The sequence below is a fragment of the Canis lupus genome, chromosome 38, assembly GCF_011100685.1.
Source record: "Canis lupus familiaris isolate Mischka breed German Shepherd chromosome 38, alternate assembly UU_Cfam_GSD_1.0, whole genome shotgun sequence".
NCBI lineage: Eukaryota > Metazoa > Chordata > Mammalia > Carnivora > Canidae > Canis > Canis lupus.
The window spans coordinates 3,911,111-3,927,943 of NC_049259.1; the positions used below are offsets into that span (position 1 = coordinate 3,911,111).

The 16,833-nt window shown below is 33.3% G+C and overlaps 1 protein-coding gene across 7 annotated transcripts in view; it reads left to right on the top strand.

Annotated features, from left to right (window-relative positions):
• The window catches only part of KCNT2 (potassium sodium-activated channel subfamily T member 2), a 372,756-nt gene that overhangs the window by 319,472 nt on the left and 36,451 nt on the right, over nucleotides 1–16,833 (top strand). For 2 of the 7 annotated variants that reach the window (XM_038586089.1, XM_038586093.1), the window contains 3 exons: nucleotides 884–1,012; nucleotides 8,222–8,242; nucleotides 11,675–11,725. In XM_038586089.1, the coding sequence (XP_038442017.1) occupies nucleotides 884–1,012; nucleotides 8,222–8,242; nucleotides 11,675–11,725 (201 nt within the window). The remainder of the gene's footprint in view (nucleotides 1–883; nucleotides 1,013–8,221; nucleotides 8,243–11,674; nucleotides 11,726–16,833) is intronic. The other 5 variants (XM_038586091.1, XM_038586094.1, XM_038586092.1 and 2 more) reach the window with 3 other exon arrangements.

A 16,833-nucleotide genomic window follows, 5' to 3' on the forward strand; every position in this document is an offset into this window, starting at 1 on the left:
GTTAATATTTGCTAGAATAGAAGATTGTTCTAATAAATGTTTCTGAAATCCACCTATAATGTACTTTGGCTAACTCTTGTATGTTACTTTTTCCCTTCTAATATGTGCTCAAAGAGTATCTTCATAGTTTTTTAATTCTTTAAAAAATTTTCAGGGAAAACATTTTAAATTAATAATCACAAAAATACCCATTCTATACAAAATTCAGAACAATTGCATTTTTTTTTCTAGCTGGCATTTGAGACTGCTGGTTTCTGACATAGAATGCCATCTTGTGGAGGAAAACAGCAATCATTAAGTTTAACCCCTTAGTTTGATAACTGAGTTTACTATATACAAGTACATTCAATGAAGTGACTTGCTAATAATTCAGATTTATGATAAGCAAAGAGGGATTAGTACTTATACCTTCTGTGTGGGAGCCCTATGTTCATCTAGTTACATCTCTTTCTCAATATGAGTATTCTTAGGAGTTCAGATGGAAAATCTCTTTTTGTGCTGGAGTCTCTTTTGCACTTAAAGATTTGTAGCATCAGCAGACTCTGTCCACTAAATTCTAGTAGCACCCAGTAGTCATTGCAACATTCAAAAAAACTTACATATGTTTTCCAGCATCTCCCAGTCAATTACCAGTGACTACTGTCTACCAATATTGAACTAATACAATGTCGTGCTGCCACAAATTGAGTAGTTGGTCTTCGGAAGTTTGTGGAGCCCCAGGGGTAACCTGAGGTGGAGTGCATGAATAAGTTCAGTACGTGCATAAGCGTTTATGTCACTTTGAGGTTTCAAAATATTAATGCATTCTTCCTTTAAAAAGTGAAAAATAATCGGAGTTTTTATTTTTTAAATGTAATATGTAAATAATTCATATATCTTATAGATGAAAATCACCGAAGATGACCTATGGATCAGAACTTATGCCAGACTTTATCAGAAGTTGTGCTCTTCTACTGGAGATGTTCCCATTGGGATCTACAGGACTGAATCTCAGAAACTTACTACATCTGAGGTTTGGAAATACCAAAATATTCCAGTTTAATGATTAATTTGATTGAATATAGCCATTCCTAATCTTGGGAACAGATTTCTAAAAAATGTCAAAGTGAGAAAGAATGCTCTCTGAACACACAGTGTCAGTTCTCGGAGGTAAAAAACTTAACTAATTGTTCCAGTAAGCTATATCAAAATATTGCTGGCTAAGGGATTATTCTAGAGTTTGTGAACTTTGAGCTGTAAATGCCTTTTGGGGAATCTAAGATTTTGCATGTCTACATTGTCAGGAAGCAAATTAATTTTAAGTAACCTTTTGACACGTAAGAGCAGTTTTCAGGGCAAGCCATATAGCTTTCTAATATACTCCTCATTTCATATATACACATTTGGAAGGAAGTAAAACAAATTTAGTAAGCATTGAAATTCACATTTCTCAAACTCTAGATTAAAGACTACTCTGAAGTGAAGATAAAATTTCAAGAGTAGTACCAGACCTTCCTAGAGGAAAACTCAGTATTTTTAAAAGCAAACTAGAATCTATTAATATGGAACAAAATTTCTGATGGCTTCCTACAGCTAAAAATATATCCACACTGATGTCACATTATGTGATTCTAAATAGTTTTTATATTCTTGGTAAAATATCACCTTTTAAATTAGATTCTGTTATGAAATAAAAATTTTGAATAAATGCGCTATCCTACCAATATTTATAAAATTATTTAATATAAATTATGGTTTATGTTCTTGAAATATTTTTCTTCTCAAATACCTCAAAGTTATTCAGAATTTTGGTTACCCATATCTATTTTTGGTCTTATGCAAAATTAACTCAGAAGCTCAGATCTGTTATTTACCTTTCAGTAATCCATGCAGCCATTAAAGTGGTTTGTGTTAAAATCAGTGAATCTATACAGAGAAAAAAAGAGCTTTATGGAAAGCGTATGAGCATAGGAGTGAATTTTTGTTTACTTGCTAAACTTTATGGCTTGATATTTAAATAAGTAATACTGAGGACAGTAGGAAATTATTCAGCTTTCCTGAGGTACTTCCTGGTGGTTCCACTGGTAGATGAGGCATGCTAAAGAGAACTTTATTGCCATCTTTGTACTTCATAAGATAATTTGGCCAGATACACATAAAATTTTAAGAATACTGTATCTAAAAAATATTATTTGATTAAAGGTTAAGAGAAGACAAGTGCTTTCACACCTAAGCAATTATTCATTTTTTATTTGAGCTTGTTAAATACAAAGACGTTTCCATTCAGCAGAGTATTATCATGCTCTTATCTCATGATAATGAGATAAGGCTTTGTGAATTTGGACATAGTAAATTCTGCCCTCGGTCAAGTTCATATTCATATTATCATTTTATATTATTAAGGGACTTTGTTTTGTGCTGTTCACATTATAGATAGGGAAAGGATAATTGAGTATTTGTATTGCCATCAAGGAGCATTTAACATTACATTTTGGTCACTTCCTCCCATCACAAAAAAGATCCTTTAATAAAATGTTTATAAATCCTCCAAACTCTAGCTTATATGAAAAATGTACATCCTTGAGGAGATAAGAGAAAACTGAGTTAAATAACAATGATATCTCCTGTCTTCCTATGTTGAATTCATCTTTTGGCATATATATTTTTACTTAATTTTATATTCTGCATATTGTATAAAAATTGAGGCAACCTAAATAATTAAAGATAAAAATAAAGTCACCAAGACTTCTTTACAAAAAATATATTAATAGAGGCAGCAAAATTAGTGTTATCCTACATCTAAAATGAACCAAGTGCTACAATCGAGCCAAAATTCTACTTTTACTTTCCTGGCAAGTAAGGCAAAAATAGAACTGTTGAATTATATAGTAATTATAGTCTGATACATGAAAGGATAAAAATTAATCTTGAGGAAGATTTGTTATTAAAAGAACACGTATATTATATTCTTTCTTATTTAAAAGGTTTTAGATAACATGAAGAACAGTGTCTTCAATCATAGTTTTACAAGATGCAAAAGTGCCATTAATGTGACTATCCTTTAAGTTAATCTTTTATTTTTTTAAAAAAGCACATCAATTAAATAATAACTCAAAGGCACTAGATTTTGTATGAAGAGGAAAATTTCTTTTTCTGATCATATAAAAACAAAGAATAAGACCTTAGTGTCTCTAGTGAGATGAAAGATTGGCTCATACATTCTACCATCTTTCTCAAATATCAGACATTCAAGAAAAGTCAAGTGTTAGAATTAAAATGATTTATCATTGCCTCAAATGTTAATTTTCTCTTATTTTAATTAAGGAAAGAAGCCAATTTCAGGAGGTAGAAACTTCATCTAATAATTAGAATTGAAGAGTCTAACAAATTCTTCTGTAAATAGCTGTCAGATACCCATTTCCCCTGACAGTTCACACAGGTGTAGTATAGTTCGTCACTCTGCACTGGCAAAGATTGAATGTTGTTTCTCTGGAGAGAGTACACAGATACACTGTGGACTGGGGGACAGTTGAGGGCAATAATACCACACTAAATTCAGAGAGCTAAGTGAAAGGTACATTCTGTATACTATATCCTTCTGCAGCAGATTAGAGATCTTTCCTGGGAAATCTGAGCAATGCAAGTGGACCACCTAAAGATGTAGACGTGAGACTTTCAGTAATCCAGTGATTACCACGAAACTCAGTAAAAATAATCTTACCCAGAGCTATTAATAAATTTTATTAGTCCCCTACTCTTAAATATGAGAAAACAACTAAAAATTCCCAATGTTGGGAAATAGAATGAACCACAAATGAACCTGCATAAAATAAACAAGAAATTTAAAAACATGAAAGAAGGTCATTGAGGAAGAAGACACTTTCAAAACACAAAATAAATACTTCCGCTCCTAAGCATTTATCCAAGAAAAATGAAAATATATCCACACATAGATTTGCATACAAATGTTCTTAGCAGCATTGTCCATAATAGCCAAAATTTGGAAACAACCTGAATGTCCATCAACTAGTAAAAGATAAGCAAAATGTGTTATGTCCATACAATGGAATACTGTTTATCAATAAAAAGAAACTACTTATATATGCTGTTACTTGGATGAACCTCAAAAATACTAAGTCCAATGAAAGAAGGAAGATGCAAAAGACCACAAATTGTATGATTCCATGTTTATGAAATGTCATAAAAATGAATATATGCAGATGAGAAAGCAGATTAGTGATTGCCTAAGTCACGGGGAGGTGGAGGAAATGGGGAGCCAGTTAATGAACATGATGGAGTTTATTGAGGTATTGGAAATATTCTAAAACTGATTTATGGTGATGATTATACAACTTGGTAAATTTACTAAATATTTGAATTTTATGTTTGAGAATTGTATGATATGGTAAATATATACTAGTGAAGTTATGTATTGAAAAGCTATAATTAGTATTAATAGAAAAATAAAGTATTGTAAGGATGGAAGATGAACAGGAACCTCCATTTTTTTTTTTTTTTTTTTTTGAGAGAGAGAGAGAGAGAGGAGGAGGAGATGGGAGGGGCAGAGGGAGAGGGAGAGAGAGAATCCCAAGCAGGCTCTGTGCCCAGCGTGGAGCCTTGTGGAGTTTGATCTCACCACCATGACCTGAACCAAAATCAAGTCAGATGCTTAGCTAACTGAGCCACTCAGGCACCCCAGGAAGCTAATTTTTTAAAGGAACATTTAGGGGAAAGAAAAAACATTTGGAACTGAAAATATTATAGCAAAGGTAAAAAAGTTCGTATCATAAAGTTGAGGAAATCACCAAAGAAAACAAGAGCAAAAATTCAAACATGGAACCAGTAAAGAAAAGATAGGATTAGAGGACTAATCCAGGAGGTCTAAGATCTGAATGATAACACTTTCATATTGAAGGAATGCAGTAAAATATCAGTGTAATTATTTAAGAATAATCTCAGACTAATAGTGTGTTAATTTCCAAACGGCGTCACCAAGGGCCCACTATAATGAATTAAAATAGATTCACAGCAAGACATAGCATCATAATTTTTCAGAATATTGAAGGAAAAGAGAAGATGCAGGAGGAGAACAAAGGGTAGGTCACATGCAAAGTATATTTGATATTTTTCAGCAGCAGCACTGTAATCCAGAAGACAAGGGAACAAACAATGCCCTCAGGATGTTGAGGGAATATTTCCAAACTAGAATTCTGTATTCAGCTAAAGCTATCAAACCTATAAGAGTATGATAAATCGTATTTCAGCATTGTCTTCAAAAACATTCTACCATGCCTGCTTTCTAAGGAAACTACTCCCACTACAAGGAATGAATACTAGGAAAGGAATATTTGTTACCTGGACTCCACAGAATGTCTGGTTTCCTCCACATTTTGTGGAGTCCAGGCAACAAATATGAAGCCAAGGAAATTCTCAGGATGGCAGTGAAAAGACCATCAGGCATAAGGGTAACCTGGAATGGGTTAGGAGGTTTCACAGTGATTTCTTCAGGAAGATGAAATCTATAGAATGTCTTACATATCTCAATGTCTTTAAGAAAGATGTGACACTTGCCAGAGATCTCAGAGTGAGTTAAATATATATATAATTAAGCAATTATAAAAATAACAAAGTCATTAACTAAATTTAGGAATGTAGTATCACCACCACCACCAACAAAAAATTTATGCAGGAAATGAACAGTAACCGTGTTTCTTACATAGCTCATCTGTAAATTGCACTTAGTCATAATATGCCCTTGATTTTGATCTAATCAGAATTAGACTTGAACAATTTTGAAATGATAAAAGATGGCAAAGGTACTGGAATAGGTAGAAAAGATTAATTCTTTTTCTTCCAGAATGTGAAGTGAATAGATGAAAGCAGAAACTGAAAAAAACAAAAAGACAAAAAAACAAATCAAGCATGCTATAGAGAAAGCAAGATAAAGACCTACATATCCAGCTAAAAGAGATAAAAGTAGATGCATTCTACAGAAATAAAAATGATTATGGCAGAAGCTTCTATTTTTCAAAACAAATCATAAGATTTTCTGACAAAACTATGTATTTATGACTAATAAAAACAACTAATAGATTTATATCATAGGTAGTCATATTAGACCCATTCATTGATCATTTTTTCAGATTATACTTTCAAGTGTTAAATTCTGTCCTATTCTATGGATAATTTTTTATTAAGTGCTGACATTTCATATCAGAATGCATTAGGAATAAATACAGGCAAAAACTAGGCCTTGCTTCCTTATTTCATGGAGTTAAAAAAAATAAAATTTAAAGGCTGATGCAGGATTTCATGCCACATCATTTTCTAGTCTGTCTTCAGTATCTTTTCATGTTCTATATATAGAAAAACAGCTATTTTGCTTTGTCGGTGTGAGTAGGGGAAACACTAAATACTTGAGCAGACATCTTTGAGAAGACAAAGGATTATAGAGAATATTTATAATTAAAATTATAAAATGTAAAAAAGACCTGGGATACAATCTCAGTTTTTTGGTGGGCTATATGTTGGTAGAAGAATTCATACAAACACAAAGAATAAAAGTGGAGGTGTATATAGTGCCTCAAAAATCAGTCCTTGGATATAGTTGGATCATAGAGTACAGCTGGATCCTGCCCCTTTTTACCTGATTCTATATCACCATGCCAGAGCTTCTACCACCATCTATATATGTCTGTTTAAGAAAATCTGTAAACATCAGAATCTCCTCGTTCAAAGACATAAGATGCGTAAGGACTCATACTGCTCTTGATGACAAAGAGGAACTATACTTTTGTGCATAATCCTTTAGCCACAATTCTGAAATCCAAAAAGCTCACTAAATTTATTTAGTGATAAAACATCACTTTAATAGTGAAATTTTAATGTGATTATTCCACTTAAAGTGAATATTCTTACTTTTCATTGCAGAAATATTGTTATTTTTTATTATGAAATGCTACTCAACACCCACTGCAGACATTTCCTGCCATACAGTATATGCTATAGTACTGTCTTTACAAAATCTGATAAGTTCTGAATTACTAAATATATTTATATATATATATATTATATTTGTTCCTATGCTTTTTTTGGTAAGAAAATGTGGAGCTGGATTTACTTCCAGTTTTCAAGAGTATTCAAAGTTGCATTTGTTTGAAGTGTACTATAACCACTGAAAATTTTATTAGAAATTAGAAGGACATCATTTTAAAACTTATTAAAACACGTCTTTTAAATTTACACAATAAATTTGTGGAATAGGTTTCTCTGATTGTTGGTCACTTTCATAATAGTAAATCCTGTAACTTAAAGCATTGATATAATGGAATAGTTAATCACTGACTATCTCATCTACCAATCATTAACTCTTAATTATTAAACTGGAACACAGAATTTTTAAATGTATTATTGAAATAAGTTTATCTTTTACAAAATCACATTAATAAATTATTTTAATAGGGATTAAGATAGAATAGTTTTGAAATTTTGGCTGCCCATTCTCTGCCATTATTCACTCAAACGTTTTTATTCTTTTGGGCCATATATTAAGAATCCTGAGAGAAATAGTTTTAAGTAGCCTATAATCATATGTTTACTGTGCATTTTTAAATATTTGTATCAACAGGATGCTGGATAATTTGTTAAACTTGAGTTATGTTACACTAAAGAATATAATTGAAAATTTTCTATCTATTGGAAAATGAATGGAATATTATTGCTTAGAATTGAAGACTATGAGAGCATGACTTGTATTGCCCCTAAATGCTTATGGGTTATATGGTGACTGGACAGGTCAAATTTTAGACTTCACATCCAATGTGAAGCTCAGAATATTTCTATAAACTAATTAAATTTATACATCAGGGAAAAGTAATTTTATTACAACATTATTGAAAGCCAATAATTTTGTCAAGTAGTCTCTAATGAACTTTATAAGCTCCTGTCAATTGTTTTATTTTTCCCACCATTTTTTCTTCCTATCAAAACCTTAGACAATTTTACTAAGCAAACAGACAAAAAACAACCTAACAGGAACTTTTTGCTAAACTTTTAAAATCATAGCTTACTCTTTACCTAATTTCATTCAGGAGCCCTATGATAAATAATGAAACACATAATTGTATTTTAAGTGTTAAGTGGGGACTTGTCATTTTGTCCTTGTTGCTGTTTCATGTATGTATTGTTTAGTCACTGTTTAAACTGTATTTTGTGTGTTTCTTTTTCCCTCCCTTTGTGTCAGTCTCGAGAAATAGCATCACAAGTAAGTATTTTGTCTCCCTTTCCTCAAATAGTTTAATATGTGAATTTAGAGCTGTTAAAGGGAAAATAATATTAGCAATTGAATTCAGTATTTTGAATGTTAAAACAAATTAATTAAGCTGAAGTTTTCAAATGCTCTATTTTCAAGTTAGTGGGTCTGTGTTTCCCTAATAAGATTGCAAGCTCATTTTACCTGTGTGTCTTCAAATTATGTATATATATTAATCCCATCATATATTTTACTGTGTGGTGTCATTACCTGCTAGTTGGTTACTGGCTGTGTTTAGTCTATGTGTCCTTGAGTGATGCAATCAACTAGGACTGCAAACGGTTGGTGGTCATGTGATATGAAACATCTTTTTCTGCTTCCTGTGTAGGCTGGTCCTTCTAGAAAAGGGTATAGCAACAATAGGACCTAGGATGACTTTCTCTAGCACACTTTTTAACATCGAATTTATTCTATAATAGTTTTAATTTATTGTCATGAAGAAGCCATCAGTTTAGTGTTTGATAACATTGACCTGGGCTAATAACTGATTTATTACAATAGAAATAAAATTCTATGTATCCACGCATTCATATTCCTAAAGCCTTGATATCATCTTCATGGGATTTGTATTTTTAATTTTATTTTCCATTTTCTTCATATAAACTATGATAAACAATTGTCATTATGTTCTTAGCACTTAACACAGACTCCTTAAGCATTAACATAATTAATGAAACCATTACAAATATAAATATTCCCAACTTTAAAAATTGCACTTTGAATGTCAAAGCAATGATAGAATTCAGCCCATTAAGTGTAAAACTTGCATGCCAAAGTAGCCATCTAAAAGTATGTGTCCATTTAAGGAAAATAGCATTTAAAAAAAAAAGAAAAAAGAAAAAGAAAAGTACAAGTTTGTCTTTGAGCTCATTGGATTTTGGAGAAAAGTTGTATCTCATCATAATATCCATTTTTAAAAAAAGATTTTATTTATTTATTGAATAGAGAAGAAGAGAGCACAAGCGGGGGGTGGGGAGAGAGAAGCAGGCTTCCGGCTGAGCAGGGAGCAATGCAGGGAGCCCGATCCGGGGCTCCATCCCAGGACTCTGGGATCATGACCTGAGCCGAAGGCAGATGCTTAACTGGCTGAGCCACCCAGGGCTCCATAATATTCATTTTTGATGCAATGATGGTTGCTAACCTGCATCATAGAATAAAATCTGTATAATAAATGCAAATTCTGTTCGTTAAATTATTTTAAACATCTTTATTTATGGTTTAATGAGCTAGAATTCTATGATATTTTTCAGTATTCTTATTTTGTTTTATTATATATTGAATCCTTCAGAATTTACTAAATATTTATCAAGGAAGCTTCACTTTGGGCTGCATGAATAATGTTTTAGAAGAATGCTTTCCAACCTATTTCACATCACGGTCCACATTGAAGATACAATGTTTGTTTGGCATGAAGCTGCTTAGGGATTTCAGCTATCATGGCTGCCTACAGGTTGAGCAAATTAAAGTTTAGGTCAAAGCAGAGCACATCCCTGGCACGTACTGGGTTCAGGGAACTCGTTTTACAGTTTTATTGTTGCTTTTTTAGAGCACATTTTATAATGCGATCAACATATATTTCTAAATTTTTAATTTATTTCAATATTTGGCGTGACTAACTCCACAAATAAAATTTCAAGTGCATTGAATTGGCATGCATTATTTCATAAAATATTTTAGTAACATGTCACAAGCAAAGTTGCTTCACCTTGTCTTTCCTAAATCCCTTTAGGTGTAAGTCCAGACCTGGTCCACAAGTGATAGATACACTTGCTAGGGTTCACTCTATGTCCCAGAAAGAACAGAATTTTCATTTGGTTAAAAACTTTATAGCTTCTTTTTGGCTTAGTGATGGTTCAGCTCTCGCAGGTTGTCTTTTCATAACATGAGGATGAATAAATGTACGTTTCCATAGTATTTTATATCCCAGTACCAGGAGAAGAAAATTATAAAAAGGAATGGGGCAGAAATGGAATGGGATCGTTTTTTGGTTTATTTGTTTTGTTTTTGGCTCTCTGGTTAGTGATTTCATCACTGTGATAGTTATGAATGTGTTTCTAAAGTTAAAAAATAAATGGCCCATTCACTCTTGCTTTCTTTAGTTTACGTTTTGGTTTTAATTATATATCTGTGCTAGTATTTCATTTGAGAAATAAATATTGTTTTCACCTAGAACAGCTAAAAAAAAACACTTTATAGCTTCATGTTTGGAAGTGGAGTGAATCTTCTAGATGTAGGTTTTGGCTACGTTGCAGTTCTATATGTTGATTCATATGTTCTGCACCTTTTATCAGATGTAACTGAATAAAACGACTCTATTTCTGTCCTTCTAATTCCTAGTCACCTTTTATCTCTAACTTACCATGCAGATGCAGGAAGGGAAAGGTTTGGCTCATTTCTGAATCATGACAGCCAATTACAAGTTGACTCTTGGAACTTTTCCCCGCTAATTGCTTTCTTTCTTATAGTTACTATTTTAGGTCTCAACATCCTTCAGTCATTTATTTCCTTATGTAAGCAAAGTGCCTTCCCTCTAACTCACTGGGAAGTTTGAGTTTTCAATATAAGTACCATCCTTACAATCCTTTAGACGAAGGAAAAAACTCTAATTGTACTTTGAATGTGAAGACATTAACTTTGTAATTCAAATTGTTTCTACAATACTGTCCATCCTTTCCAGCTCTAGTTTTTGCTTTTAGATTTTTTTCCTCTCCATCAACTCTCTCCCTTTATCCTCAAATATATACAAGTTTCCCCAGTTCTCAAGAAAAATTTTCCCTTTTTTCCTGTTTTATCTATTTTAAAGATTTTTTAAGTAATCGCTCCACCCATTGTGGAGCTTGAACTCATGATCCTGAGACCAAGAGTTGCATGTTCTACTGACTACGCCAGCCAGGTGCTCCATTATTCTATTTTTTTTCCTTATCTTACTCTTACTGTTAAACTCTGAGAAAAGTTTATATATGCTGTCTATTCTATTCCTTACCAACGTCTTCCACAGTTTCTTCCCACTACTTTATTTATCTTGTTCTTGCATCAGTAAAAGTCTTTTAGCTAAAATCCTTGGCATTTTAAGTTAGTTTTAATTTGTTTAAACGTCATATAATCTTTAGCAGAGTTCATAATCTCCTACATCTTAAAATTCTTTTATTCTACTTTTCATATTATGAGTTACTTTCTTTACCTGTTGTACCTGTTTTTATTGGTTTATTTCTTAAACTTTTACCCTTCTTTCTACTGTTCAGTTTCTGTCTGTAACAGCTCATTTTAGATGCTGCCAATGTGATCTTCATCTGAAGGCTTCTCCCTAACTCATTGTCCCTGGGATTGGCTTTGGAGCCCAAGACTCCAAGTAGCTGCAGCAGTCTGCCTTTGTCTCCCTTCTAGGACTGGACTTCATCTTTAGTTTCCAGAAAGTACTCCGTTAACCACCTGAAGGTAGGTAGGCTAAGCTTCATTGCAATGAGGCTCACCCAGAGCCTGATCCCTGCACAATGCTAAGCACTTTATTATTTTATTTAATCCTCACCAGAACCCAATATGGCAACAGTATTATTCTTATTTTTAAATAAGCAGAGATATAGACAAGTTAGCTTGAGCAACATCAAAAATTTTGGAAGCAGCCGACCTGGTTTTGGATCTTATCACTACCTGACACCAGAGCCTCTTTTAATCACTAGGTCTCACTGTAGCAGCTCTGCCGATTTCTGAGCCACCTCTCTCTTCCACCATCTGTTTTGAGGTCCTCAAATACCTTCATTGAGAATCAACATGGGAAATGACACTTGAAGAGGAACCAGAAATTACTAAAGTCACGTTTGATAGTCTTTTGGTCTTTTTCTACACTTGAACTCAGAACACTTGTAATGTCTTGTGGTTTCAATTATTACCTCTATGTTGATGGATGGCAAGTTGGTGTTCTCTGTCCTTCTAATTCCTAAAAATGAAGAACAACTCATTTTCTGCCAGTTTCTCTTCACTTTATCTAGCAGAGCTACAAATATTTATCGAGCACTGCTAGGCATCAGATGCACTCATGCTAGATGCTTGGAATGCATCAGTTAACATACAAGAAAGATTTCTCAGAAAGCTAACATGAAAATTTCATGCCTATTCTTGAATTTACTTCTTGGAAGATTTACTATATTTAAATTCTCTTCTCTTCAATATCTTACATAGAAGAGACAGATTAATGACCGTATTCCTTACTTTACTCACATGATGCATGATGCTTATAGTGGAAGCTTGATGCCTACTATATCAAGTCAAACTTCTTGTGGATTTTAAACAACTTTATGTTCTGGCCATTCCTTATTGATACTCCTTCTGTCCCTGTTCCTGGTACAAATCATTTATTCAGTTATTCTTTCTGACCAAATGAACAATGGACTTGGTACCAGATGACTTGGATTTAAATGTTGGCTCTTCCTTTTACTAGCTGTGTGCAAAATGGCCTATTCTCAACACATAACAGAATGAAGACTAACTAGGGAGCATATGATTATCACTTCACAAATTATAAAAAAGGGCAGGCATGTGTTAATTATTCAGAGCTCATGGCAAACAATTCTGGGACAAAGTACATAGAGTAACATTTATTTCATCAGTTTTCACTGCTACCTCATTTTGAGTGGATAGCATTCCCTTAGAAAACATTTGTTTCAATACACTTACATTTATAAATAATGTAATAGTAAATTTCTTGTAATTTGGATAAATTTCTTATACATTAGCCAAACCCCAAATGCACTCTAATTTATACACACACACATTTCATAAGTCTGACCTCATCTGTCATTTTCTTTCACTTTCTTACAGAAATTTTATCCTCAGATCTTTTTCTTACCTTATTTTACAATTCTTTTAAAATATTTTCTGACTCTGATTCTTATCTTGTGCATTTCCATCCCCAGGAAAGCATTTCTTACTTGCATTATTTACTTTCTCTAACTTAATAAGAACCTCATTGGCATACTTATTAGCAAGAAGCTGTTTAAATGCATCCAATCTGTTTGATTTAATTTAACTACATAGTCATGGCTTTCTGTCCACTTAATGTCTTAAACTGCCTTGAGATCATTCTTTCACTTTGCACTGCCATAGGAAGTAAATTAAGCCGTTAGTCACAGCTCCTTGTTAAATGGCTTCTAGAGTCTATAAAATAATCAGAACCAAATGGAAAATTGCAAAGTTGATCTGGGTCACCTAGGTCTTCATAAGGGAGTGGTGGTCTGTAAGCAACAGTATACTTGGGTCAATAATACTGTTTTGTGTTGATTCTTTACATAAGAATGTGAATATTTGTATCTTCCAAGTCTTATATCATTGTGTCTGTCTTTTAATTAAGACATTACATATATCATAGAAATTTTCTTTCCACGGGCTATTTATCTATAACTGCATATGCTTTAGGGCAGTGGTTCTCAAATGATAGAAAAAGAGGTGTGTGTATTTGTGTGTGTGTGTGTGTGTGTGTGCACTTAAAATGTTTGGGGCATGTTGGAATTGGTGCTATATGCTTATTATGTTGGAATATATATGTTGGAATAAGCTATATGCTTATTATAATCATTGTAATGGTTTTTCATAAATTCATATGCTTAGGTCCTTTTTTTTCTGGACCATAAAATACTAGAGGAGATAGAATGATACCCTCTCTGACCTACCCTACAGTGTGTAGGAACTACCTCACACACATATACCCATGATTGAAACCACTCCTTTAGGCTCTATATTCCTGTAATTCTGGAAAATGATGAGAGAAAATTGAACTGTGAAGAGGACAAAGCTGACAATGAAAGTATGATTCTAAGTATGCTATTCTCTATACACACATATATAAGTATGTATAATACATAAAAACCTAAACATAGAAACCTCAAAAGGATGTTTTATGTAGAAAGCAAATATGTTCTCATATTTGAGAACAGTTATTTCTAGACATAAAATGAATGAATTAAGGAAAACAACTCTTTAGTATTCTTAGAAACCAAAAATTAATGACGATGAAATCAGTCTAAATTTAGACCAGACTTTGATTCTGATCTATTGGGCACACATTAATGTATGGAACACAATAGTTAAAATTAAATAACTATTGGAAGAGTGAAGAAGTGTCTTGAGACCTACAAAAAAGTTATACAAAATGTACAATAATAAGAATTCTGATGCCAATAATATTATCATTCCACTTTCAAAAAAGACTTAAGCATTATATTGAGGAGAAGAACAAATGCTATACTTTAAGAAAAGATAAAAACATTTCACTACTACACAATGAAAGAAGGTGGATATCATCTGACTTCATAAGAAAAACAATGAAAAAATGGAGTTAGTGGCATTGGTCAGTAGCATGTCATAGAAACATGACATAATTAAAGCATTTTCATTAAATACTTGAAATATATTTCTGAATACTACAACTCAAAAGAGTTATGTATACTTTAGAGAAATATTAACCCTTAAATATTGCAAATTGCTGTTTAGAAAATTTAGTTCTCAGGATTACCAGTAATCTCTAGAACATGTGTGTATGAATGTGAATGGAAGATGCATAACCTTTAGTAAAAAAAAAAAATCCAGGGATCCCTGGGTGGCACAGCGGTTTAGCGCCTGCCTTTGGCCCAGGGCGCAATCCTGGAGACCCAGGATCGAATCCCACGTCGGGCTCCCGGTGCATGGAGCCTGCTTCTCCCTCTGCCTGTGTCTCTGCCTCTTTCTCTCTCTCTCTCTCTCTCTCTCTCTCTGTGTGACTATCATAAATAAATAAAAAAAAAAAATCCATCATAAGGCTGCCTGGGTAGCTCAGCATCTAACTCTTGATTTAGGCTCAGATGATCTCAGGGTCATGAGACTGAGTCCTGTGTCAGGCTCTGCACTCAATGGGGAGTCTGCTTTAGATTCTCTCTGTCCCTCTCCCTCTGTGCCTCCCCCACCATTCTCTCTCTCCTTCTACCCACTAAAATAAATAAGTCTTAAAACAATCTCCCATCATAAGTAGTGCTAAGCCAATGACCTTTATTCTCCTCTTCATCCTCGGTGTCTCTATAATAATAGATATTATTTATGATATGCATATTAGAGGGCAAAAAGCTGTAGTAAGAACTATTTGATAATATTAATCACCCATTCTATTACTTTTATAAAAAAATACTTCTTTCTTGGCCTCTCTGATAGTCAATTTTTCTATACATTCTCATGTTCTTAATTTCTTATTTCTTTCCTATTTTCTCAATTGAGGATTTTGAGATATAAAAGTTAAAATTAGAGAGTTATCTCTAAACCCCATCTGTCTTTTCATTATTGTATCCCATGTGCATTGGACAGTGTTTCACACAAGTACTCAGTGTGTTTACTGAACTCGGTCATAAGAATCCTTCTCAACATAGAGCAATCTTTTCAAATCTGTTCAAACTTGTATAATTGTATATGTACCCCTCCTGTCACTAATTTTGTGCTTAGTTATTATTTTACTCTTAATTCTTATGTAAATGTTTAAGGACATTTGTCTTGCAATTGCTGCTCTCATAATGTATAGCATATGACCAAGGTGGACAGTTTCTTGCATTGAAAGCCCGTGGTTTGGTCATTGTGAGTTAGTTCAGTTTCCAGGAGTTTCCAGGAGTACTAGAGGAAGAACTATGGTAAAGGAACTATAGTAAACTACAGTAGAGGGCAGGAGAGGGGGAGGGGGAAACTAGTGGGATTGCCTATTATATTGCTATTTGGAGAGAATCTAGAACCTTTTGTTGTAACTCATTCTGTGTGGGCCAGTTTTTGAGTAGCAGCATGAGTGTGCTTTAAAAAATTATAAACGAGGAATATGTTGCCTCCAGAACCCAAAAGACTAAAAGATGTTAGATTTGTCTTAATATTATTGGAACTGATAGATCAATAACTATTTCTTGACAATATCAGAGATGGAGAATCCCTTGACTGACCAAATCATGCCCAGAAATTTTACTAAATTGAAGGAAACTTGCATTTTGTGTAAGACAAAATCCCTTTTTGTATTCTCCTTTGTGAGTTTTTATATGTCCTGGATGAGTGTGTCAAATAAATCCCTTTGCAAGAGGCATCATCAATGTAATGTTATACATGTGTTCCTGAAGAAAGTTGGATGCAGTAAAAATCTTGTCTGCAAGGACTGAGGGCTTTTGCAAGGCTGTTGTGGTATCCTATGGGTAGCCAGGTAAAGAAGTACTTGTGTTCCTTCAAAGGTTAAATTGGCTGAGAGGCTGTCAAATAGGCATGAAACAGAACATGTTAGTCAAGTCTATGACTGCAAAGTATTTATCAATTGCTGATTAGAGTCAGTAATTTTGGTAATATTGGGTATTGCACCTTAATTCATGGTAACATGGCATTAAGATTGAGATACTCTACTGTAGGGCTCCATTCATTCTTTCCAGGTTTAAGAACAGGTCAGATGGGCTGTGAAATGGAGAAGCATTGGTGATTATAATCTCTTCTCTGAATAGTTCTTATAATTGGTTTCAATCTTGAAAGCCCTGTTCAATTCTTGAAGACCTTATTAAATATTTATA